The sequence below is a fragment of the Miscanthus floridulus genome, chromosome 17 (assembly GCF_019320115.1).
Source record: "Miscanthus floridulus cultivar M001 chromosome 17, ASM1932011v1, whole genome shotgun sequence".
NCBI lineage: Eukaryota > Viridiplantae > Streptophyta > Magnoliopsida > Poales > Poaceae > Miscanthus > Miscanthus floridulus.
Window position 1 is genome coordinate 104,285,387 of NC_089596.1, and position 26,179 is coordinate 104,311,565.

At 42.5% G+C, this 26,179-nt stretch overlaps 2 protein-coding genes across 3 annotated transcripts; one reads left to right on the forward strand and one right to left on the reverse strand.

The window, feature by feature from the left end:
- Window positions 1-2,367: 2,367 nt before the first annotated feature.
- LOC136516130 (putative cyclin-dependent kinase F-2) lies at window positions 2,368-3,489 on the forward strand. The gene has a single exon (XM_066509513.1). The coding sequence runs from the start codon at window positions 2,368-2,370 to the stop codon at window positions 3,487-3,489; it is 1,122 nt and encodes a 373-aa protein (XP_066365610.1).
- Window positions 3,490-7,762: 4,273 nt separating this feature from the next.
- LOC136517854 (cycloartenol-C-24-methyltransferase 1-like) lies at window positions 7,763-12,394 on the reverse strand. Of its 2 annotated transcripts, none has more exons than XM_066511505.1 (14): window positions 12,300-12,394; window positions 11,974-12,111; window positions 11,009-11,075; window positions 10,567-10,640; window positions 10,301-10,385; window positions 10,154-10,209; window positions 9,840-9,894; window positions 9,703-9,747; window positions 9,258-9,341; window positions 8,948-9,148; window positions 8,650-8,775; window positions 8,373-8,470; window positions 8,189-8,266; window positions 7,763-8,102 (listed from the first exon to the last, which is right to left on the reverse strand). In XM_066511505.1, the coding sequence occupies exons 2-13, from the start codon at window positions 12,054-12,056 to the stop codon at window positions 8,209-8,211; spliced, it is 1,032 nt and encodes a 343-aa protein (XP_066367602.1). In that variant the 5' UTR covers window positions 12,057-12,111; window positions 12,300-12,394; the 3' UTR covers window positions 7,763-8,102; window positions 8,189-8,208. The 2 variants fall into 2 exon arrangements, with proteins under 2 accessions (XP_066367602.1, XP_066367603.1); XM_066511506.1 differs by having other exon boundaries at window positions 12,187-12,306.
- Between the last annotated feature and the right edge of the window lie 13,785 nt (window positions 12,395-26,179).

A 26,179-nucleotide genomic window follows, 5' to 3' on the forward strand; every position in this document is an offset into this window, starting at 1 on the left:
GAAAATAGACGTTCAAGCACTCACTGGCACATAATGCAGCAACATGCTCATTCAAGACCTGCATCTGTACTCTTGTCTCCTCCCTTGCCCTCTCCTCCTCTAACGACATCCGTCTCTCCAATCCCTATTTGTTAAGTCCAACATCGATCGGGTTATAAATACCGCGCTGTCTAGCAAACTCACATATCTTTTCTTTGTGATGTTTAACGAATAGGTTGACATAGTCAGGTCCATATCACCTCTTCCTTGCAATTAGTTGCCTCTTCTTCAGTTCATCCAAGAACTTAGCTTAACCATCGTAACGTTCCCACCTGCATTTCCTAGTGCTCTGTTCAAAACAAATATTATATCATATATGTCTTAGTAAAAGAAACAAAATACGATTTCATGTTTACCACAAAAATAATAAACCTCTTCGTACTCAACCATATGGCCGCAATAATGGCCTATTCCAAGCTCCGAATGGACTAGGCCATAGTTAGAATTAACAACATATTCGTACTTGACTGGTGGTGCTTTGTAAATTAACATTTCTTTCTTCTTTTGTTTTGCTTTTGGAGATTCTTCGGGCCATTTGTTCTTAGGACCATACAACAACTCCTTGAAACGACACTTCGCCATTGAATACACCTAAATAACATGATATTAGTACATGACGCATATAGCTCAACATTTCAACACATACACTTTGTACTTACTTCATGGTTGTTTGGACACACAAACTCTAACGTATTGTCAGGGTTTATCACGGCTCGATCTCCGCAATGGCATAGAGGAGGTTCCTCGAGTCGTCTAACTGCGGCTAAGTGCTTCTCCTTAGCCGTCATTGGAGGAGAGTTAGGGGGAGGTGGAACCCACCGCTCGAAGTGCTCTCATGGATGTCGCCCTCTCCACCAATCGTCGAAAAGGAGGTACTTGGGGTCAAACTTGTCTGCACCGTCGATCCACTGAAAGAAAAGGCACCTTCATGGGCCTACACAACAAAAATTCAACAAAATATTAGTAACCTAGTAATACAAATGAAGAAGAAAAATATATGGAAACAATTACTTACATTAAAACGACTGCACGTGTAGAAGCAACGAGCCGCTGTGTCCGGATGTCTCGATTGAAACACGTCGGCCGGACGACCACAGTCACAATTAGGGACAAAGAGTTCAGGAGGGACGGGGGCATCTTTGCTAGACTCGTCGGGATACATTTCTCTAGGACGACCCTGTTTTTGCCATAACTGCTCCCGAAACATGTCTTCCATCTAATAAAACGGTTCAAATTAAACATCAATCAAAACAACGCAAATTAATGTAAAATATAACCATTTGCAATGCAACTAAAATATTATAAACAACAATTATAGCAACAAAAATATACATGGCAAACATACTTCTAACTACATAATTAACCTTAACATTGACAAAATCAAACTAATATCTTCATTATAGTTTCCAAACATAATTTTGCTACTAACCTTAACTTCCATTCGTAATATCCTATCTACCATTCAAATAAAAATAAAATATGCGTCATTACCTTGAACTAGGACGACGAGGGAGGGAGGCGGGCGGGGAAAGGAAAGGAAGGGAGGGAGGCGGCAATGGAGGGCCAGGCTGCCGCCGTTCGTGGCGCAGCGGCCGGCGTGCTTGGCGACGGGCGGGAGCGGGAGCGACGCTTAGGCCGCTTTGCTGCTCGGGCAGCGGGCTTGGCCGCGACGGAGGTTATACCCGGCACTGCCGCGCCAAGATCGGTGGCGCGGCAGAGCCCTACCACGTCAGCGACCAGCGTTTCTGGTCGCCGCCACGTCAGCCCTCTGCCGCGCCACCATGCATGGCGCGGCACAGGCATTTGGCCGCGTCAGGGCAATAGGCGCGGCCAAAAGTGTTAGTTTTAAAAAAACCGAGAGTGTTAGATTTAAAATTAGTTTCGAAAAAGTGTTAAAATTAAAAAAAAAATCTGCTGAGTCAAGTTTTTTACCTTTTAATCTATCTATATAAAGTGATAACATTATCAGCATAAAGATTAGCATTACTAAATTCATTTATGAGAAATATATTTATAGTATATTATCAGTTTCTAGATTTATTTAAGATAGTACTCCTACATCTCTATACTCCGTAGATAATGAATGCGCTCCGGCCTCGTCTTCCGCGGAGCACGTCAATACGTCATCGTCTCCGAGTCCGATTCCAATTTCCAAACGCAGCCATGGCCCTGGCGGCAGCCGATTTGTTGCCCTATATGTTCGTCCTGGATCCTGACCGTATCCATTCCGACTCCAGCATCGCTGTCTTCTCGTGCCCCACGCTGCCACGCTCGCCTGGCTCGATCACCGCCCCGTCGTAGTTCTCCGATCCTCGCCACCGGTTTGCAATGCTCGCCAAGCGCGCCGCCGCCATCTGCGTCTTGCTCGACAGCGACGACGACGACCCCTCCGGCGCGGGGGCGGGGTGGTGCAAGCGGCGGCGCCTCTGGACCACGGCGGACTACGAGGCGACGCGGGCGCTCGGGGAGGGCAGCTTCGGCGCCGTCGTCGAGGCGCGCCACCGCGCCACGGGCCAGGCCGTCGCCGTGAAGGCACTCCGCGCGCCAGCGACACCAGCGACTGCAGCGCCCGCTGGTGGTGGGGCGGCGGCGGAGGCCAAAGCTAGCGCGGACGCCGTCGCCGACGAGGCGCTGCGGGAGGCCGAGTTCCTCGCGGCGTGCCGCGGCCACCCGTCCCTGGTCGGCCTGCACGCGATCGCCATGAACCCCGGCACGAGCGAGGTCGCGCTCGTGATGGAGTGCGTCGGGCCCAACCTCCACGACGTACTCAACGGCAGCCGCCACCGCGCCGGCCGCCCGTTCCCGGAGCCGCAAGTGCGGCGCATCATGCGGCAGCTCCTGGCCGGGGCCAAGCACATGCACGCGCGCCGGATCATGCACCGCGACATCAAGCCCGGGAACATCCTTGTCGGCGCCGGCGGCGATGGCCGCGAGCCCGTCTCCGTTAAGATATGCGACCTCGGGCTCGCCGCCTCGATCACCGACCAGCCGCCGTACGATCTGGCCGGCACGCGCCGGTACATGGCGCCGGAGATGCTCCTGGGGAAGCTCGACTACGACGCCATGGTGGACATGTGGTCGCTTGGCTGCGTCATGGTGGAGCTCCTCACCGGGAAGCCGCTCTTCTACGGGGAGAACGACAGTGAGGTGCTCCGCCGGATATTCAGCGTGCTCGGCGTGCCGGGGCAGAGGACGTGGCCCGCATTCAAGTCCCTCCCGCTCGCCGGCACGGTGGTCCTGCCGCCCGTCCGCCACCGCAACCGGCTGCGGCAGCTCTTGCCCAAGGAGCGCCTGTCCGCGGACGGATTCGACGTCCTGAAGCGTCTCCTCTCCTGCAACGTCGACAAGAGGCCGTCGGCGTCGACCGCACTCCGCAGCCCGTGGTTCACCAAAGACATCGACTCTACGGCTTCAGTTTCTCCAGATGCTGCTGCAAAGATGGTTCAATGATCTGAAGTAGACGATGGTGTAATGTCAACTAGTCCATTACGCGCGTCATCGCACGCGTTGACAAATCACCTGGTTAAGACAGAGATAAAAAACATGTTTAATCTCTGGATGGAAATAATATTAGGAGCTAAATATAGATATGTCATGCACAAAAACTAAAAGATTGGAGCATTTTTTATATGGTGCAGGACACATCTACTATGCATACTTTTAAAATCATGGCATTTTCTATGCGTGGTAATCACGAATTTACAACGCAAATTTTAGAACAGTGTCTTAAAACCGCAAGGCCACATAAAGCACTGTAGGCTAACACTGGTGATTAAGAACTTCCACACTACTAAAAACTCAATGTTACTTTGATATACACAAGGTTCCTCCTTTCAAGCTTTGTTATTAACATTTCTTTAATGTAATTTAGAGGCAGACATGTGAGTATATTCTTTAATCAGTTGAACATCTTAAGTGGGAGTGCAGTCGAATGGTGATCATATCCAACTATATTAATTTTAATTGGAAGCTGCAGGTTGACCCTAGATGCCATTAGACCTTTTTTTGCACCACTAGATGCCAAAGCACAGAGCAATTTAAATGTAGGTCTAGTCTTCAAATTACAAATTATTTCAGAAAAATACCAAGAACCAAACACAGAAATAGTAAGTAAAATCCAATTGCAATAATTTCTGGATTTGGGGCTAGGATTGGAGACCTGAGGATGCTGTCACCGTGAATTATGTCAACATTGTTCTCCTATACTTTGGCGGCATGGAAGAGATCTGGGAACCATAAATTAGTGGCACAGAGGCTCCTTTTATCACAACTGCAACAAAAACCATCTACACCTACAGCCAAAATCAAGTTATGCAATACAAAGGCCGAATCGGACAACATACCTAAAAGGCATTCATACATAGAATCATAAATCTAAACCTAAAGGGTCTGTGAAGCCAATAGAACTCATCAGACTGTAATGTTATAAAAAAAAATTCACGCTCTCAAACACTGACACCCTATTTTTTAGGTTACATACATACTCAGGTACATACGTCAGACCAGTTATAGGATGAAAATATTTCTGTCCATCTGTCCACAATTCCCAACGGGATTGAATCCGCACATAGTTTTCATCATCCTGAGTAGCCATCTCTCCCAAGCACATGACTGAGAAGTAAAAATATCATGTATTGTTTCATGTTGTTACCTCCGCTGATAATTTGATTTAGTATAGCACTATAAAAGATAATGTAAAATTTTAAAGGTGAAGTAAACAAACCAGCTAATTTGATGACAGAGACCGCCTACCAAATTTTCATTCATTGAACAATCGCATACTGCATTTTCACTACTATTAATAGGTTTAAAATGACTCATAGGTTGTCAGCAAATTGCACCTGATGCAGTCTGGCCAACAGTTAAAGGGGTGTTGGGCATTACTCTAATAATTCGCCGTCGAATAGAAATAGAATTTACTAGTCACATGTTCCTCTTGCGTATCCGTGATGAGCAAACCCACATAACAAGATTGGGAAAAAGGTCGTACATAGAATGGAAGTAGAGGCAATAGGAAGAGACATAGAAGCGATACCTGAAAAAACTACTTTTTCATAATCCCCAACTGATCCTGAAGAAGCTTGCTGGCAATCATTATTTGTTTTGTAAGCATTAGCGTCATATGGTATGGCCTGAAAAATAGAGGATTAATTTGCTGAAACTGTCGCCAAACTCAAAAGAACAGAAAAGAAAGCACCAATTGGATAGCAACCATAAGAGATTTGTTTAAGAAAAAATAGTCACAAAATGCAAGGATGGAGGTGAGCATTATTGGGAATTCCAAGAGAATTAGCGAAACAAATGGAACCTGTTGGAGGCGTAATTTAGCAGAAGCACAGATTCAATCTGAATACACTAAACTAGAAAATATTTTTTTATGGAAAAAGGTAATCTCGAACTGGACCTTGATGGTCCAGCTATCCATCTGTCACTAAGCTACGATAATAGTTCAAACATTTTTTTACACATGATAGTTTCTAACACCGAGTTGACAAAAGTTTGTGCAGGATGTAAATTAGAATTTATGTTTGGAAATTGCACAATCATTTCATGCTATTTCATTTAAGTGGAAATCACATACGTATCGACAAACTCATAACCACAAAGTCCAAATAGATGAGAACCTGGAACTGGTACACAAGGCCAACCAAAACATGTTAACGAACCTGCTGTGGTTACAAAGCACTCAAATGATGCAATGGTTCTCTTCACAGCTAAAACTGAAACAACAGTTTTGGTTAGTTTTTTTTACCCAGGAAGAAGATGTACGAACAACCAATCATAATGTCATACATACCTATGGAAGGGGGCAGTCGCGCTGTCAACCACCGGGAGGGCTCGCTCGGTCACGTCGTGGCCGGGTACGGCGGCCGTCAGGGCCCCCTCGGCAGGGGGGGCGGCCACCGGCGCAACACTCAGCGGGGGGGGGGGGGGGGGAGGTGCATGGAGGAGGAGGAGGGTGCTGAGGCCTGGCGCTGCCGCCGGCGAGGAAGAGGCAGCTATGGTTCCGTCAAGCGCCCGCGGGGCGCCGGGAGGACGCAGCGTAGGGGAAGCCGCGACGGCAACCACCGGAGGGGGGGGGGGGGGGGGCTAGCCGCGCCGCTCCGTGTGCGGGGACGGCCACCGGTGTGTGCTTAAGATGTGCGAACAACAAATCACAATGTCATACATACTTACGGAAGGGGGCAGCCGCGCCGTCAACCACCGGGAGGGCTCGCTCGGTCGCGTCGTGCCCAGGGACGGCGGCCGTCGGGGCCCCCTCGGCGGGGGGCGCCGTTGCTCCACTCCTGCGGCGCGGTGGGGTGGTGTGGAGGGCCGTGGAGGAGGAGGGTGCTGAGGGCTGGCGCTGCTGCCGGCGAGGAAGAGGCAGCTAGGGTTCCGTCGAGCGCCCGCGGGTCGTCGGGAGGATGCAGCGCAGGGGAAGCCGCAACGGCGGCCACTGGGGGGGCCTATCCGCGCCGGTCCGTGGCCGGGGACGGCCACCGGTGTGGCGAGGTCGAGCGCGGCCGCCGCGGTCCGCACACCCCTGGCGCCGTCGCCGCTGTCCGCGTCGGAAGGAAAAGCGAGAGGGAGTGAAGAAAGAGAGAGAGGAGGGGGCGAGACGAAGAGTCGGGAAGTAGCAGGGGGATCTACTGCAGCGTTCGGCGGAGTCATTTCTGAGCTTCGATCGTGAATCGGACGGGCAGGGGAATTTCGGGCGACGTGGCCACCCTGGTTGACTGCCAAAGTCCCCCGGTTTGATAATAAGAGATTATTTGAAACAGAAGATGGTGTAGTGTCGATTATCTGAAACAGAAGATGGTGTAATGTATTATTATAGTGTATCTGTTATGATGTGTTATCCCTGTTTGTGACGTGCATTCTTTTGTGGTTAGGTTACTTGTAGTGACTAATGTAACTTGTGCACCTGCATTAAGTCAGGTGCTTGTATTTTTTAGATTTATTTATTCTTAGGATTTATAACAACATTATTTTTTTTAAGTCTCCAAAGACAACTATGAATATCTATGGACTTATTTTAAGACAAACATGTGTCATTTCAAACACCAGGAGCTCTGAAGTTAGGCCTATAGAATGGGGCTAGGGTTTAGTGTCAAGGTTCACAAGAATTGGGCGGTTTTATAGAGTGATCCCAAGAATGATGGGTTTAACCTAGCAAACTCTAAGGCCTTCTTTGGGAGAGCTCCGGAGGAGCCAATTGTGTGACTCCTCCAAAATGGCTCTGACTCTTCTTTTAATAGAAAAATAGCTCTAAACGGCTCCTCCAGCTAAACCGTTTGATAGGACCCCTCCGGAAGAGTCGATGCCAAAGAGAAGTCCTATCAAAGGCACGGTCGAAACCCAATGAAGACAATAGGTTGTAACGGGCACTAGAGGCATGCTCTATATCAACAGCAATCATAAATAGCCCTAGTTCATATCACGAATAATCCCTTAGACTAAGAACATTACTCATGCAACATTACGGCAAACATTTGTACATGTACATGATGGAGAACCGGAGACGGTGAATAATACGCCATCTGATTATGCTCTAGGACCAAAATAAAAAAGAAGATATTACAAAACAAATGAATATTAGCAATAGGAATAATTTAAGAGTCACCATAAGACCATTACGCAATTGAAAATAAACCATAAAATATAGATGAAAAAAAGTGCTGCATACATGAGAACATAAAGAAAAGAATAATGAACTCGCTTATAGGCAACTAACAGGAGAGGAAAGAATTAGGCCCACAAAGCATCGTACGCTGGCCCACCAAAGCAGCTTTCCTGAACTGTGAGCGGCCTTTGCCCACGACGGAGGGGGGCTGGGCCGCGCTGGTAAACAGAGGAATTCGATTTGATTGTCAGTCCAAGAACAGCACAGTCAACCCCTCTAGGACAGAATGCTGGACCAGAACCTCACACAACAAAACAACTGAACAATCGAAAAGCTTAACAGTCGGCACTTTTCCCTTATTTTCTTCCTACAGAGAAGAACCGGATTTTCTTGATTGCAGCCCCACACCCACCCCACCCCTGGCTTCTTCAATCTTCAAAATGCCTTCTTGCTCTGTCTGAAAATCCACAAGAATTCAACTGAGAGACTGACCACAGAACTACAAAAACAAGGATTTGGAAATCTTACAAAATTATCTGCTACCTGAAACGTTCTCTAGGAACTTATTCTGAAAGAGGCTTCCGAGCAAGGAAGAAGTACATTGGTGTGAAGATCTCCTTCCTGTAGTTATTTATACCACAGTAAGTAAACAATCGGAATGACACAATGAAAATGTAGAGGATAGTACGGGCGATTCTGCTTTCTGGTTCAGAAAAAAACGACTTACTTCCCACCCTCTACAAGACCTTCTGCAGCCTTCTCTAGGAAATTGGAGACCCTCTCACTGCCTTGTGGGGCAAGACCAATGTATTCCAATGCCTTGACCTGAAAAATATCAACAAGAGACTCAAATGCCCATTCAACAAAGCTTTCACTATCCCCTAAATGTCAGTTGTCATCCAAACATGGAGAATGATAACTTATTTGATCGTTAAGAACAAATCGGATAGTACAAGTAACAATTGAAGTATCCAAAAATGAAATAAACTATTTATTGGCCTCACCATAGTGTGAGTAATCATGCGTCCCACAGATGTCAAACGGAAGCTACTCAAGGAAAATCGGCTCGGATCCAAGGGCAAGTACCAGGGCAAGGGGGAATCCTCAGCTAGATCCTTATCCCAAACAACCTGCATGAAAAAAACGACTTACACACCTACACAGGTAAGCTATAAAACTACAATATATCAATCTGAAAGAAAAAAAAAGAACAGTAGTATATTGCTTTGTCAATGGTGTATTTACCCCTATGTGAAATGTAAAGAACATGATCATAAAAAGGGGAAACATAGTCTATCTTACCTCAAAACTGGCATCTTTGACTGCCTGAAGACATTGCCTAGTGCTTCTGATATCTGGCAGGCCATTGCCAAGCTCAATTTCATCCTTAATCCTTTTATGGGTTGCGTTGTTTGGATCATAGTGATCAGTAATGCACCACTCATATACAGCGAAGCACTGGCCAGGCTTCAACACACGGTATATCTCCTTATAGCAGCCAACCTTTGCAACAAAAATACTAATTTAGTTTTCCATTAGAAAAAGATATCAAGATTGATGAAAAATCTTACTACAGAAATGACAATTTTATTAGCAATTTAAATCTTATTACTGGATCAGGTGCATGACATGTCGCCTCGATTGCATAAACAGCATCAAAGGTGTTATCATCAAATGGCATCTTCATGAAGTCTGCCTGCATTAGAGAAATATGAGCATTGTCCTTTAGCTTAACGGTAATTCAAATAACTCCACCAACAGGCAACCTTCTGTTAAAAAAGAACAGCATCTTAACTTATATAGAAGAACATGGAAAAATGTGGACAGTATTCTAAGCTCCATCTAAAAGCATCAACCTTGCAACTTCTTTATACAGCCATGCAAATGCATAGAACTGTTAGCATAATAAGATTTGCAATTTTGCAGAAAAAGGTCATTAATTACTTTATTATTTTCAACAGCAAAGCAATTGCAAAAAGGATACATACAAGAGTAGCAAGCACATACAAGAGCTAAACCAAGAAAGCAATGTGGCCTAGTTGATAGGCCAACTATACCTTGACAAAATCGCAGGTTCCACCTCCTGCCAACCGATTGAGCTCCTGAACATCAAAGTGTTGTGTTAGCATAAGAGCAACATGATAACTAGTGCATCAATGAAAGGTGGTAGTTTAAAAATGTGGTTTCAAAGAACCTTTCCCCTGGTTATCTGGTATTCATTGTTATTCAATCCAGTAACTGAAGTTGAGCTGCATGAAAACCATTTGCATGATTCAGTTAGCCATGGGGCTTTAACAGAAAATGAATCAAATACTGAAATGAAAGAAGGCAGTGCTCTAAATAAACAAAGAGTGAATCCCTCCAAAGCAAATCGACCACAAGTGCCAAGTGCCAAATTTTAACTGATAAAGATTAATCAATTCTAATGCATTGGTCAGTTTGTTAAAAGGCTATAGCCAAGGACATCACATTCGCCAGCATCAAAGAACTTTAACTTGAGAATCTGACCTAAATCTTGCAATTTCTCTCAGCGGTCCACCTATTCCGCAGCCCACATCCAAAACCTACAGTTAAAAAAAAAGGAAAGCACACATCCTCTAGTCATGCAAGAGCAGAAAAAACAATTCACAGACAGATTTCAATAGGAGAACTGACCTTCATTCCTGGTTTCAAGCCAAGCTGCAGGGCAAGAAAATGCTCATGACGCTTGATGCTTTCACGTAAGGATTCTCCATTCCATCTAACATAATCAGCATAGTTAAATTACCATGAACCACTGGTGAGCATAACCTATGTTACCTTTTTTTAGAGTAGGCACTAAAACACTTATTCATTCTGAAAAATCGAAGGCCAACATATAATTTTTCTGCAAGGGAGTTCTTTCTTTAAGTAGAAAGAGAGGTTCTGCGAGGACTTCTCACCTGTGAGCAAAGTGGAAGGATTCACCCCAACCATACTCATAGAAGCTAGTGGCAAGATCATAATATTTGTTAACCTAATAAATCAGGAAAAAAAATCAGCTGCTGATATTTATCTATCTCCAGTATATAAAACACTATGAAATAAATAGCCTCTCATAGTCTCACTCCAATGCTGTTATCATTCATCCTAAGGTCATGCAGAACAAAAAAACAGTTTCAGCACCATGGATCAGTTAATACTTAATAGAGTGATGTGTTCTGCCAATACTTCACATTATTTTTAGAATAACATCTATCCTCAAGGCAATCTAGTTGAGCAGAATTGCAAGCAGGCAAACCTTTAGCTTAGCAGGTGCAGTTTATCTAAAAAGCCACAGTACAACTAGAATAAGGGACATCAAATTTGTAAAAACCAAAAGGTCTCTTTGAAAGGTCCTATTACCATATCAGTGTAGTTGGACTTTCTTGCTTCCTCCTTCCCTCCATAATATCCATGATATTTCTCATACCTTGAAAAATAATTTTAAAATAAAATCAGAGTAAAATAAACACAATTACTAGACAGATATTTCTTTGAAAGGGAAGGGACATGATATGAACCAGGATGCTAGTTCCATTCAGCAGATTCTACAGTATGCTTCATCCAAAGGTCAAAAATGAATATTTTGATGCTCCTTAATGGTATCTACTGCATGAAAGGACAGGTTCCGGACATGTGGAGATCTAAGTTGAGCTAACACTGCACCAGAAGATAAGCTAAGATCTTGGGTTCTACGGTTTCTGCAGTACAGTACTATATGAATGAAACGGTTTGCATGGCCAGTACTAGACTAGGAGAAAGATAGTGACATCCTGGTCATACAACCTCAGATGCACATTTATTAGTCCAACCACTAAACATGAGAATAGGTAACAATCCCGTACACCGTACAGGTCAAGGGCATCGCCCTGTTTGTTTGGGCTGGTTTGGCTTATAAGCCATGACCGAAAGTACCGTTGGCTGGTTTGGTGTGAGAGAAAAATATTATTCGTATAAGCCAAATACGACCAAGCGAACAGGCTGATAGACATCAAGTACTAGTTGGTGAGCTGTGGCACAAAGCACGCCGGTTCTTGATTCAGAATGCCCACATCTAAAAAATAAATGAAAATCATCTAAACAACTATCCTACAAAACATAAAAATAGAAGGCAATGGCGCAAGCGAACTAGTACTACATTGATGCTTGGAAATGTAAGTCCACAGAACAGAATGCAGCTGCAATTATATATGGCTTGAAGTACAGTCAACTCCTCAGTTTCGTTTATTCCCAAACGTCATCGGGAGCTTCACAATATCCACAAAACGAACATCGGTGGGTGACGGACACAAAGAAATGTGACTGAGTGATGAGATTCAGATACACACTCATCGACTGCCGATTTGACTTCCTCCTTGTTGATCTTCCCTCCGAGGCCAGATGCAAGATCCAGGGCTCCCGACTTCGACATCGTGGACTCCGCCGCCGCGATGGACCAAAACAGGGGGGCAGACCTAGTAAAGACACTGGTGTATACATGTACACCCAATCATTTTTTTGCAAAAAAATATAAAAAAATGGAAGTTAGCAGGCATGCATACACTTGTAATTAGATCAGATCCAAATGCAGATAGCCAAGCAGTTTAAACTAGGGTTCTGGAGCTCGGTTTCGCGCAGCAGGAAGGGAAGAGAAGCGGACAAGCGGCGCGTGTACCTGTTTCTGTGCGTGCTCGTCGCCCGGCGGTCGCGTTGTCGTTGTTGTCGCTGTCGCACGCTCGCGAGAAAGAGCGCACGCCGGGTGGACGGGAGGAAATAGGCACGGGGCGAAGCAGGCGCACAATACTACGGGGCGTGTTTGGTTGCTAGGTCCTAAAATTCATGTTACATTAAATATTTAATAATGATAAAAAATATTAAATATATATTAATTACAAAATCAATTATATAGATAAAGGCTAATTTGTGAGACAGTTTTTTAAGTCTAATTAATCTGTCATTAGCACATATTTACTGTAACACCACATTGTCAAATCATGAACTAATTAGGCTTAAAAGATTCGTCTCGCAAATTAGTCGTAAGTTGTGTAATTAGTTTCGTAATTAGTCTATATTTAATACTATATACATGTGTTTAAATATTCGATGTGACGTGAATTTTAGAATGACCTGTAGATACCAAACATGAGCTATGCCTTTTAAAGACTTAGTTTGCAATTCTTATGTCAATTGTGAAATGAGTAAATATGAAAAATATACTTCATGCATAAATAACCATTTTTTAGTGGTGCAATACAAACAAAACATATCCTTCCTCAGTATTAGATCCTTTCATAGGATTATGGAGGTAAATGAGTTACAACACTTAGTTTATCAATCTCATATTATAGTTTCAATGCTTGCAAATCTTCTTGAGTGGATTTTCAAATTATATGTTATATAATTCTTTGAAATTTTGATCGTACCACTAAATAGCAAATATAGTCTTTCATTTGAAAATCACCATTATTGAATTCAAATGAAAAATGTGTAATATAGTATAAGGCTGTAGATCTCTTCTACCTCTATAATTTCCGTATATATTTATCTCATCCAACTCAAATTGAAAAGTTGTGAATCTCTACACAAAAAGGTAAATTTCTTTGATTCAAATGGCTTCCGTCAATTTACATAGGCCGAATTTATTTTTTCCATATCAGTTTCAATTACTAATAGGAGTATCTTTATGCATTTTGTATTGAAGCGATTATTTTTGCAAAACACAAAATTAAAAAACATATATTATAAATAAATTTTTTGAGCAGAATATATTATAAATAAATAAACCCTAAGTCCTAACACACCTCCAGTCCGGCCCAACAAGCCCAGTAGGCATACCTACCCGAGCCGACGACCACCTAGGGCTTCCTTCCCTTCCTTTCCCCACGATTCTAGAACACCTCGGCGGCCTTCGCATCTCCCCGCCTCCACCCCCGACACTCGCACTCCCAAAGATGTACATCAACGTGAAAATCAGAGTTTAAACCTTTCGCCCCGATCCGACTCGCCGCCGGCACCATCCCCCCCCCCCCCCCCCGCCCCCGCCTGACCGTCGAGGAATGGCTAGACGGCAGAGGAGCTACGCGGCGGTAGAGCTCTCGACGGCAATGGCGAGCTTGTCGCTTCACTTTTGCGTGGCTCAGACGAGGCGAGGAGGAGCGGACGAGGCTAGCAAGTGAACCAGCTGGCGTGGGGCGTCGATGTGGCCACGACGGCCTGACTAGGGGACCCGGCGCCGGCGTACGGTCACCACCTGGAGCCAGCGGCCCGACGGTGGTCGGCCATGATGGCCTGGCCGAGATGGCCATCAGGCCACCATCAGTTGACTGACAGCGCATTTTCTCCCCCTTCTAATTCCTAAATCATGACACATAATGATCAACCAGTTGCACTACGTGATAGAGCTAAGTGAGTACTCCAACATTGTTAATACCAACTTAGTCTAGATCGCCATGGTTTTCAAACTTTAAGGTACCAAAGTACCCTACACAAAATCTGAAAAGCATTGCAAGACTTAGAAATATTTTCCAAGTTTTCAAACAGCATTGCTTTGATTTTTGTGAGCCAATTTCAAGCATGTTAGGAGCTGAATTAGCATATGACCCAAAAATAAAAGTTGTTACACTAATTGAGTTCTACAACTTTGTTTTAAGGTGCACAACCATGCAAAGTTTTCAAAGTGACATTCAACTCCAGTCAAACATGCAACTAGAAATTGATGATTTACACTATAGATATGACTTAGAGACCAAACTAGCCTTAGTCATGAATACCAAAGTTGTTCCATGTGATATTCTAAGCATGTTTAAGGTGTCTTAGTGACCAACATCAACCACTTGCACTTAATCACACATGATCATAAGCATACACATGGAAAACATAGAATAGCAAGGCATGTTTCACATGTTTCAATTGTATGTTTCACATGTAAATGCTCATATATGAATGCATGATGCTTATGCTCATGCAAATGCAAGTGCAATTATGCAATCCTAACACCTAGGGTGTTACACAATCAACAAGACCAAAACATGCAACTAGTGTTTAAATATTTTTGTTAGAAATTAAATGACAAAATAACATTGTCTTACTACTTTTCCATACTTAAGAAAGTTAAGGATTCAATTCAAACTAACAGCCATTAACACTTTTGTTACAATTTTTAAAAAGGCCTAAACCCTATTAACTGCTACCAACAAGTATTTCATGCGATAGTCCATACCTTATACTAACCTGTAGGAGCAAAATATTTAAGCACCATTTAACTAGTTTGCTCAATATAATTCGCCAAAAGTGGTATTTTACACAGTAGTTCAAGTGTTGTCGACTTAACAAAAAGAGCTTATCTTAACGTCAAATTTGATTTTTGAGCTTCCAAAACACTAGTTAACAACATCTATTTTTCAAAAGTTAAAGAAGGCTAATTTGTGAGACAGTTTTTTAAGTCTAATTAATCTGTCATTAGCACATATTTACTGTAACACCACATTGTCAAATCATGGACTAATTAGGCTTAAAAGATTCGTCTCGCATATTAGTCGTAAGTTGTGTAATTAGTTTTGTAATTAGTCTATATTTAATACTCTATACATGTGTTTAAATATTCAATGTGACGTGAATTTTAGAATGACCTGTAGATACCAAACATGAGCTATGCCTTTTAAAGACTTAGTTTGCAATTCTTATGTCAATTGTGAAATGAGTAAATATGAAAAATATACTTCATGCATAAATAACCATTTTTTAGTGGTGCAATACAAACAAAACATATCCTTCCTCAGTATTAGATCCTTTCATAGGATTATGGAGGTAAATGAGTTACAACACTTAGTTTATCAATCTCATATTATAGTTTCGATGCTTGCAAATCTTCTTGAGTGGATTTTCAAATTATATGTTATACAATTCTTTGAGATTTTGATCGTACCACTAAATAGCAAATATAGTCTTTCATTTGAAAATCACCATTATTGAATTCAAATGAAAAATGTGTAATATAGTATAAGGCTGTAGATCTCTTCTACCTCTATAATTTCCGTATATATTTATCTCATCCAACTCAAATTGAAAAGTTGTGAATCTCTACACAAAAAGGTAAATTTCTTTGATTCAAATGGCTTCCGTCAATTTACATAGGCCGAATTTATTTTTTCCATATCAGTTTCAATTACTAACAGGAGTATCTTTATGCATTTTGTATTAAAGCGATTATTTTTGCAAAACACAAAATTAAAAAACATATATTATAAATAATTTTTTTGAGCAGAATATATTATAAATAAATAAACCCTAAGTCCTAACACACCTCCAGTCCGGCCCAACAAGTCCAGTAGGCATACCTACCCGGGCCGACGACCACCTAGGGCTTCCTTCCCTTCCTTTCCCCACGATTCTAGAACACCTCGGCGGCCTTCGCATCTCCCCGCCTCCACCCCCGACACTCGCACTCCCAAAGATGTACATCAACGTGAAAATCAAAGTTTAAACCTTTCGCCCCGATCCGACTCGCCGCCGGCACCATCCCCCCCCCCCCCCCCGCCCCCGCCTGACCGTCGAGGAATGGCTGGACGGCAGAGGAGCTACGCGGCGGTAGAGCTCTCGACGGCAATGGCGAGCTTGTCGCTTCACTTTTGCGTGGCTCAGACGAGGCGAGGAGGAGCGGACGAGGCTAGCAAGTGAACCAGCTGGCGTGGGGCGTCGATGTGGCCACGACGGCCTGACTAGGGGACCCGGCGCCGGCGTACGGTCACCACCTGGAGCCAGCGGCCCGACGGTGGTCGGCCATGATGGCCTGGCCGAGATGGCCATCAGGCCACCATCAGTTGACTGACAGCGCATTTTCTCCCCCTTCTAATTCCTAAATCATGACACATAATGATCAACCAGTTGCACTACGTGATAGAGCTAAGTGAGTACTCCAACATTGTTAATACCAACTTAGTCTAGATCGCCATGGTTTTCAAACTTTAAGGTACCAAAGTACCCTACACGAAATCTGAAAAGCATTGCAAGACTTAGAAATATTTTCCAAGTTTTCAAACAGCATTGCTTTGATTTTTGTGAGCCAATTTCAAGCATGTTAGGAGCTGAATTAGCATATGACCCAAAAATAAAAGTTGTTACACTAATTGAGTTCTACAACTTTGTTTTAAGGTGCACAACCATGCAAAGTTTTCAAAGTGACATTCAACTCTAGTCAAACATGCAACTAGAAATTGATGATTTACACTATAGATATGACTTAGAGACCAAACTAGCCTTAGTCATGAATACCAAAGTTGTTCCATGTGATATTCTAAGCATGTTTAAGGTGTCTTAGTGACCAACATCAACCACTTGCACTTAATCACACATGATCATAAGCATACACATGGAAAACATAGAATAGCAAGGCATGTTTCACATGTTTCAATTGTATGTTTCACATGTAAATGCTCATATATGAATGCATGATGCTTATGCTCATGCAAATGCAAGTGCAATTATGCAATCCTAACACCTAGGGTGTTACACAATCAACAAGACCAAAACATGCAACTAGTGTTTAAATATTTTTGTTAGAAATTAAATGACAAAATAACATTGTCTTACTACTTTTCCATACTTAAGAAAGTTAAGGATTCAATTCAAACTAACAGCCATTAACACTTTTGTTACAATTTTTAAAAAGGCCTAAACCCTATTAACTGCTACCAACAAGTATTTCATGCGATAGTCCATACCTTATACTAACCTGTAGGAGCAAAATATTTAAGCACCATTTAACTAGTTTGCTCAATATAATTCGCCAAAAGTGGTATTTTACACAGTAGTTCAAGTGTTGTCGACTTAACAAAAGAGCTTATCTTAACGTCAAATTTGATTTTTGAGCTTCCAAAACACTAGTTAACAACATCTATTTTTCAAAAGTTAAAGAAGGCTAATTTGTGAGACAGTTTTTTAAGTCTAATTAATCTGTCATTAGCACATATTTACTGTAACACCACATTGTCAAATCATGGACTAATTAGGCTTAAAAGATTCATCTCGTATATTAGTCGTAAGTTGTGTAATTAGTTTTGTAATTAGTCTATATTTAATACTCTATACATGTGTTTAAATATTCAATGTGACGTGAATTTTAGAATGACCTGTAGATACCAAACATGAGCTATGCCTTTTAAAGACTTAGTTTGCAATTCTTATGTCAATTGTGAAATGAGTAAATATGAAAAATATACTTCATGTATAAATAACCATTTTTTAGTGGTGCAATACAAACAAAATATATCCTTCCTCAGTATTAGATCCTTTCATAGGATTATGGAGGTAAATGAGTTACAACACTTAGTTTATCAATCTCATATTATAGTTTCGATGCTTGCAAATCTTCTTGAGTGGATTTTCAAATTATATGTTATACAATTCTTTGAGATTTTGATCGTACCACTAAATAGCAAATATAGCCTTTCATTTGAAAATCACCATTATTGAATTCAAATGAAAAATGTGTAATATAGTATAAGGCTGTAGATCTCTTCTACCTCTATAATTTCCGTATATATTTATCTCATCCAACTCAAATTGAAAAGTTGTGAATCTCTACACAAAAAGGTAAATTTCTTTGATTCAAATGGCTTCCGTCAATTTACATAGGCCGAATTTATTTTTTCCATATCAGTTTCAATTACTAACAGGAGTATCTTTATGCATTTTGTATTGAAGCGATTATTTTTGCAAAACACAAAATTAAAAAACATATATTATAAATATTTTTTTTGAGCAGAATATATTATAAATAAATAAACCCTAAGTCCTAACACACCTCCAGTCCAGCCCAACAAGTCCAGTAGGCATACCTACCTGGGCCGACGACCACCTAGGGCTTTCTTCCCTTCCTTTCCCCACGATTCTAGAACACCTCGGCGGCCTTCGCATCTCCCCGCCTCCACCCCCGACACTCGCACTCCCAAAGATGTACATCAACGTGAAAAATCAGAGTTTAAACCTTTCGCCCCGATCCAACTCGCTGCCGACACCATCCCCCCCCCCCCCCCGCCCCCGCCAGACCGTCGAGGAATGGCTAGACGGTAGAGGAGCTACGCGGTGGCAGAGCTCTCGATGGTAATGGCGAGCTTGTCGCTTCGCTTTTGCGTGGCTTGGACGAGGCGAGGAGGAGCCGACGAGGCTAGCAAGTGAACCAGCTGGCGTGGGGCGTCGATGTGGCCACGACGGCCTGACTAGGGGACCCGGCGCCGGCGTACGGTCACCACCTGGAGCCAGCGGCCCGACGGTGGTCGGCCATGATGGCCTGGCCGAGATGGCCATCAGGCCACCATCAGTTGACTGACAGCGCATTTTCTCCCCCTTCTAATTCCTAAATCGTGACACATAATGATCAACCAGTTGCACTACGTGATAGAGCTAAGTGAGTACTCCAACATTGTTAATACCAACTTAGTCTAGATCGCCATGGTTTTCAAACTTTAAGGTACCAAAGTACCCTACACGAAATCTGAAAAGCATTGCAAGACTTAGAAATATTTTCCAAGTTTTCAAACAGCATTGCTTTGATTTTTGTGAGCCAATTTCAAGCATGTTAGGAGCTGAATTAGCATATGACCCAAAAATAAAAGTTGTTACACTAATTGAGTTCTACAACTTTGTTTTAAGGTGCACAACCATGCAAAGTTTCCAAAGTGACATTCAACTCCAGTCAAACATGCAACTAGAAATTGATGATTTACACTATAGATATGACTTAGAGACCAAACTAGCCTTAGTCATGAATACCAAAGTTGTTCCATGTGATATTCTAAGCATGTTTAAGGTGTCTTAGTGACCAACATCAACCACTTGCACTTAATCACACATGATCATAAGCATACACATGGAAAACATAGAATAGCAAGGCATGTTTCACATGTTTCAATTGTATGTTTCACATGTAAATGCTCATATATGAATGCATGATGCTTATGCTCATGCAAATGCAAGTGCAATTATGCAATCCTAACACCTAGGGTGTTACACAATCAACAAGACCAAAACATGCAACTAGTGTTTAAATATTTTTGTTAGAAATTAAATGACAAAATAACATTGTCTTACTACTTTTCCATACTTAAGAAAGTTAAGGATTCAATTCAAACTAACAGCCATTAACACTTTTGTTACAATTTTTAAAAAGGCCTAAACCCTATTAACTGCTACCAACAAGTATTTCATGCGATAGTCCATACCTTATACTAACCTGTAGGAGCAAAATATTTAAGCACCATTTAACTAGTTTGCTCAATATAATTCGCCAAAAGTGGTATTTTACACAGTAGTTCAAGCGTTGTCGACTTAACAAAAAGAGCTTATCTTAACGTCAAATTTGATTTTTGAGCTTCCAAAACACTAGTTAACAACATCTATTTTTCAAAAGTTAAAGAAGGCTAATTTGTGAGACAGTTTTTTAAGTCTAATTAATCTGTCATTAGCACATATTTACTGTAACACCACATTGTCAAATCATGGACTAATTAGGCTTAAAAGATTCATCTCGTATATTAGTCGTAAGTTGTGTAATTAGTTTTGTAATTAGTCTATATTTAATACTCTATACATGTGTTTAAATATTCAATGTGACGTGAATTTTAGAATGACCTGTAGATACCAAACATGAGCTATGCCTTTTAAAGACTTAGTTTGCAATTCTTATGTCAATTGTGAAATGAGTAAATATGAAAAATATACTTCATGCATAAATAACCATTTTTTAGTGGTGCAATACAAACAAAACATATCCTTCCTCAGTATTAGATCCTTTCATAGGATTATGGAGGTAAATGAGTTACAACACTTAGTTTATCAATCTCATATTATAGTTTCGATGCTTGCAAATCTTCTTGAGTGGATTTTCAAATTATATGTTATACAATTCTTTGAGATTTTGATCGTACCACTAAATAGCAAATATAGCCTTTCATTTGAAAATCACCATTATTGAATTCAAATGAAAAATGTGTAATATAGTATAAGGCTGTAGATCTCTTCTACCTCTATAATTTCCGTATATATTTATCTCATCCAACTCAAATTGAAAAGTTGTGAATCTCTACACAAAAAGGTAAATTTCTTTGATTCAAATGGCTTCCGTCAATTTACATAGGCCGAATTTATTTTTTCCATATCAGTTTCAATTACTAACAGGAGTATCTTTATGCATTTTGTATTGAAGCGATTATTTTTGCAAAACACAAAATTAAAAAACATATATTATAAATATTTTTTTTGAGCAGAATATATTATAAATAAATAAACCCTAAGTCCTAACACACCTCCAGTCCAGCCCAACAAGTCCAGTAGGCATACCTACCTAGGCCGACGACCACCTAGGGCTTTCTTCCCTTCCTTTCCCCACGATTCTAGAACACCTCGGCGGCCTTCGCATCTCCCCGCCTCCACCCCCGACACTCGCACTCCCAAAGATGTACATCAACGTGAAAAATCAGAGTTTAAACCTTTCGCCCCGATCCAACTCGCTGCCGACACCATCCCCCCCCCCGCCCCCGCCAGACCGTCGAGGAATGGCTAGACGGCAGAGGAGCTACGCGGTGGCAGAGCTCTCGATGGTAATGGCGAGCTTGTCGCTTCGCTTTTGCGTGGCTTGGACGAGGCGAGGAGGAGCCGACGAGGCTAGCAAGTGAACCAGCTGGCGTGGGGCGTCGATGTGGCCACGACGGCCTAACTAGGGGACCCGGCGCCGGCGTACGGTCACCACCTGGAGCCAGCGGCCCGACGGTGGTCGGCCATGATGGCCTGGCCGAGATGGCCATCAGGCCACCATCAGTTGACTGACAGCGCATTTTCTCCCCCTTCTAATTCCTAAATCGTGACACATAATGATCAACCAGTTGCACTACGTGATAGAGCTAAGTGAGTACTCCAACATTGTTAATACCAACTTAGTCTAGATCGCCATGGTTTTCAAACTTTAAGGTACCAAAGTACCCTACACGAAATCTGAAAAGCATTGCAAGACTTAGAAATATTTTCCAAGTTTTCAAACAGCATTGCTTTGATTTTTGTGAGCCAATTTCAAGCATGTTAGGAGCTGAATTAGCATATGACCCAAAAATAAAAGTTGTTACACTAATTGAGTTCTACAACTTTGTTTTAAGGTGCACAACCATGCAAAGTTTCCAAAGTGACATTCAACTCCAGTCAAACATGCAACTAGAAATTGATGATTTACACTATAGATATGACTTAGAGACCAAACTAGCCTTAGTCATGAATACCAAAGTTGTTCCATGTGATATTCTAAGCATGTTTAAGGTGTCTTAGTGACCAACATCAACCACTTGCACTTAATCACACATGATCATAAGCATACACATGGAAAACATAGAATAACAAGGCATGTTTCACATGTTTCAATTGTATGTTTCACATGTAAATGCTCATATATGAATGCATGATGCTTATGCTCATGCAAATGCAAGTGCAATTATGCAATCCTAACACCTAGGGTGTTACACAATCAACAAGACCAAAACATGCAACTAGTGTTTAAATATTTTTGTTAGAAATTAAATGACAAAATAACATTGTCTTACTACTTTTCCATACTTAGGAAAGTTAAGGATTCAATTCAAACTAACAGCCATTAACACTTTTGTTACAATTTTTAAAAAGGCCTAAACCCTATTAACTGCTACCAACAAGTATTTCATGCGATAGTCCATACCTTATACTAACCTGTAGGAGCAAAATATTTAAGCACCATTTAACTAGTTTGCTCAATATAATTCGCCAAAAGTGGTATTTTACACAGTAGTTCAAGCGTTGTCGACTTAACAAAAAGAGCTTATCTTAACGTCAAATTTGATTTTTGAGCTCCCAAAACACTAGTTAACAACATCTATTTTTCAAAAGTTAAAGTTGCATTGTTATCTATAAAGTTTGTACTTCTAACTTTATTTAAGTATCACACGCATGTTCTATAGTATTTTTGCTTAATAAAAAATGATTTTTAACCCTACTTGATACACCTAAGCTATTGAATCAACATTCATTTAACTAACATTTTTATTGGTTATTTTAGGCTATAAGAAATTTATCAGCACCTTCTATCCCATGCATTATTACACAAATATGATGCTCGTGACATGATTTAGTAGTTGGTTTAGGGCATAACACCGAGGGTGTTACATCCCCTCTCCACCACTGAGCTCTCTCCTCCCCCCTCTCTCTCTTATTTAGAATTGTTAGTTCCAACATAATGGACTTAGAAACATATTCTCCTAGATATTCATGTATTTGAGTATTTGTGTTCACAAATTTTTTGTCTAGTTAAATATTTATGTGCATAAATTATTAAGAATTTTCACGTTTTCTATAAAATCATAAAATAAATAGCTTCCGCTATAGCCAGCTATAGCTTTTTATAGCTTTTGGAGAAGGTCGCCGCTAAATATCATAGCCCACTATTTAAATCATTAGTGCTAAAGCGGCCACCACGTCGGTGGCTGGGACAGGAGGCGAGGTGCTAAGCCAGAGCAGCCAGCGGCGGCGGAGGTGAGGTGCGCATGGGCAAGGGGGTTCTCCGCATGATTCTAGATGCATTGGTGGAGTTGTGTGAGGCCAAGACTTCCTGATGAACCTAGCCACAAAGAACAGAGAAGCGGGGCAATAGGTAGCGGAGTAGGTACCACCTTCGGAGCCTATACCTTCACTGGCTAGGGCACCATTGCTGAGGAGTTGAGGGAGAATGTAGGCCACCGCAGGTAAAAATTGGAGAGAATCGTAGTGGGTAGCCGACTACCTTTGTTCGTGGTGGAGAGGAGGGTTTGGCTAGCGCGGAAGAGGAAGACCGACGCTGGCGCCCAACTGGCGTCAGGTGGTGCCGTGGGGGAGAAAAGTGGATTCGAGTGACCCTAAAAAGCAACGCAACGAGAAGTTTTCCATCCAAAAATTTAGCACGCCGCAGTTGAAAGGTCCTTGCTTGGTTTTGGTAATTGAGTGACAACCTTAGGTGGACTAATATGTGATTGAGTGAGATACACATGTGATTAGTCCACAAGTACATGTGTGTGAGCAACATATGCCATGATAGTGAAGATGGCTCGAAGTTATTGCAAAGCTTACACATGTGATGATGAAGGAGCTCATTGCACATGAGACATGATATTGAGTCATGAGATCAAGGTGGAGAAGATCAAGACATGATTTGGCTCGACGAGCCGGTTGCATGTGTGAAGGGCAAGTTGAGTGATGACTTAGTGTCAATGGACCGAAGCAATGGTGAAGAGCAAGTAAAGTCAAGATCGATGAACCAATACGATCACGTGATGATATGGAGTGGATCATATCATTGTCAATCATGTTGGTGCATGTGTTGCATCAACATCGAAGGAGTTGGAATTGAATGCGCAAGGCTAAGGTATAACCTGGGGCATTTCATTTCACTAGTCATAGGTGTGTAGAGAAGTTTATGACTAGGTTTAGGATAGATAGTTGTACTAGAGGGGTAAACTTATTTGCATATCGATCATCTAGTACCACTTGAGCGATCTAACTTTGCATAAGTGTTAGGATCGAGTGGCGTGGCAAGTTGAGTGGCTAACTCCTTAAAAATGATTGTGAAAATGCTAACAAACATACACATGGTGGTGTACAGTTGGTGGTGTTGGCACATTTGCAAAGGAGAAAGAACTTGGAGTTGAAACGGATCAACTCGGTGAATAAAAGGAGGCTAAAGGAGGTCACTATGAGTGATCGGATGCTGGCCTCAGCATGACCTACGCATCCGGTCAAGTGGCAGTAGAGAGCGCACGGTCTCAGTCTTATGACCGAACGCTAGCGCAAAGAGTGACCTGACGCGCAGGAGCTACGTCTAGTCATCTCTGACATACGCTGATGCAATGGCACGAGCGTAGCTCTGACACATGACAGGCGGTGAAGGACTAGACTCAGGTGTTGTATCCGATCATGACTCACCTGACGTGTCTGATCGCAAAACAGAGGCTCGGGGAGCTCTATGGAAACGATCGGACTCAGGCGGTGGTGCGTCAGGTCATGGGGTAGAGGCACGTCTGGTCAGGTGTTGGCTACGCACACATGGCGGTAATCTAACATGGCTTGGGCATGTCAGGTCATGGGCTTGGCGCATCTAGTGAAAGGTCCTAATGGCTAGAGGGGGGGTGAATAGCCTATTAAAAATTTCTACAACAACACTTAACAAACCGGTTAGACAATTATAAGGCGAAGCAAGTGTTGCGCTAGCCTACTAAAAATACAAGCCACCTACCATAATTCTAGTTTCTATAGTTTCTTTTCACACAATGGCTATGTCACTACACTAAGTTAGTGTGCTCTCAAAGACTAATTAAAGAGCCATACTAACCAAACTAACAATCTCTCACAACTAGCTACACTAAAGAGCTTGATAACTAGTTTGCGGTAATGTAAAGAGAGAGAGAGTAAGATGGTTATACCGTCGTATCGAGGAATGAACCAATCAATCATAAGAATCAATATCAATAAAGACCAATCACCTCGGAATCAAATGATGACATAATGATTTTTTACCGAGGTTCACTTGCTTGCCGGTAAGTTAGTCCTCGTTGTGACGATTCACTCACTTAGAGGTTCACGCGCTAATTGGCATCACACGCCAAACCTTCAATAGGGTGCCGCACAGCCAACATGAGATGAGGATCACACAAGCCATGAGCAATTCACTAGAGTACCTTTTGGCTCTCCGCCGGGGAAAGGTCAAGAACCTCTCACAATCACCAAGATCAGAGCTAGAGACAATCATCAACCTCTGCTCGACGATCCTCGCTGCTCCAAGCCGTCTAGGTGGCGGCAACCACCAAGAGTAACAAGCGAATCCCGCAGCGAAACACGAACACCAAGTGCCTCTAGATGCAAACACTCAAGCAATACACTTGGATTCACTCCCAATCTCACAAAAATGTTGAATCTATGATGGATATGAGTGGGAGGGCTTTGGCTAAGCTCACATGGTTGCTATGTCAATTCAAATGGCCAAGAGAGTGAGCTTGAGCCAGTCATGAGGCTTAAATAGAAGCCCCCACAAAATAGAGTCATTGTACCCCTCCACTGGGCACTACTCGGGGTGACCGGACGCTCTGGTTAGATCGATCGGATGTACCCTGCAAGTGTCCGATCAATGGATGGCTGCCACGTCATCTCTCTCTTCAAATACTGAGCGCCTGATCCCAACGATCAAGTGATGACCAAACACAGCATAGTGCCATGATCGAACGTAGGACCCCAGCGTCCAGTCACTTCTAGTAAGGTTCCAACTACAACCGGACACGTTAGTTGGGTCACGACCGGACGCAGGACCCCATCATCCGGTCACTTCTAGTAAGCCTCCACTCACGACCAGATGCTTTCGATCACTCACTGTCTCCTCTATGCGCTGCCACGTTAGTAGGACCAGATGCACCCCGCCAGTGTTCGGTCATGAAGTGACCCAACGTCTGGTCGAAGATCGATGCTAGTGTCTTCACTGCTTCCACTGACCGGACACTCCGATCTAGTTGAGACCAGCATCTG

Bases quoted from the DNA above. Each gene is read 5' to 3' on its own strand.
- LOC136516130 (XM_066509513.1), top strand. From the start codon at position 2,368: ATGCTCGCCAAGCGCGCCGCCGCCATCTGCGTCTTGCTCGACAGCGAC.
- LOC136517854 (XM_066511505.1), bottom strand. From the start codon at position 12,056: ATGTCGAAGTCGGGAGCCCTGGATCTTGCATCTGGCCTCGGAGGGAAG. The intron at 10,210-10,300 runs GTCAGTTCTCCT...TTTTAACTGTAG, and splicing joins GCTTGAAACCAGGAATGAAG to GTTTTGGATGTGGGCTGCGG. The intron at 9,342-9,702 runs GTATAGTTGGCC...TCTCTAATGCAG, and splicing joins GAACCTGCGATTTTGTCAAG to GCAGACTTCATGAAGATGCC.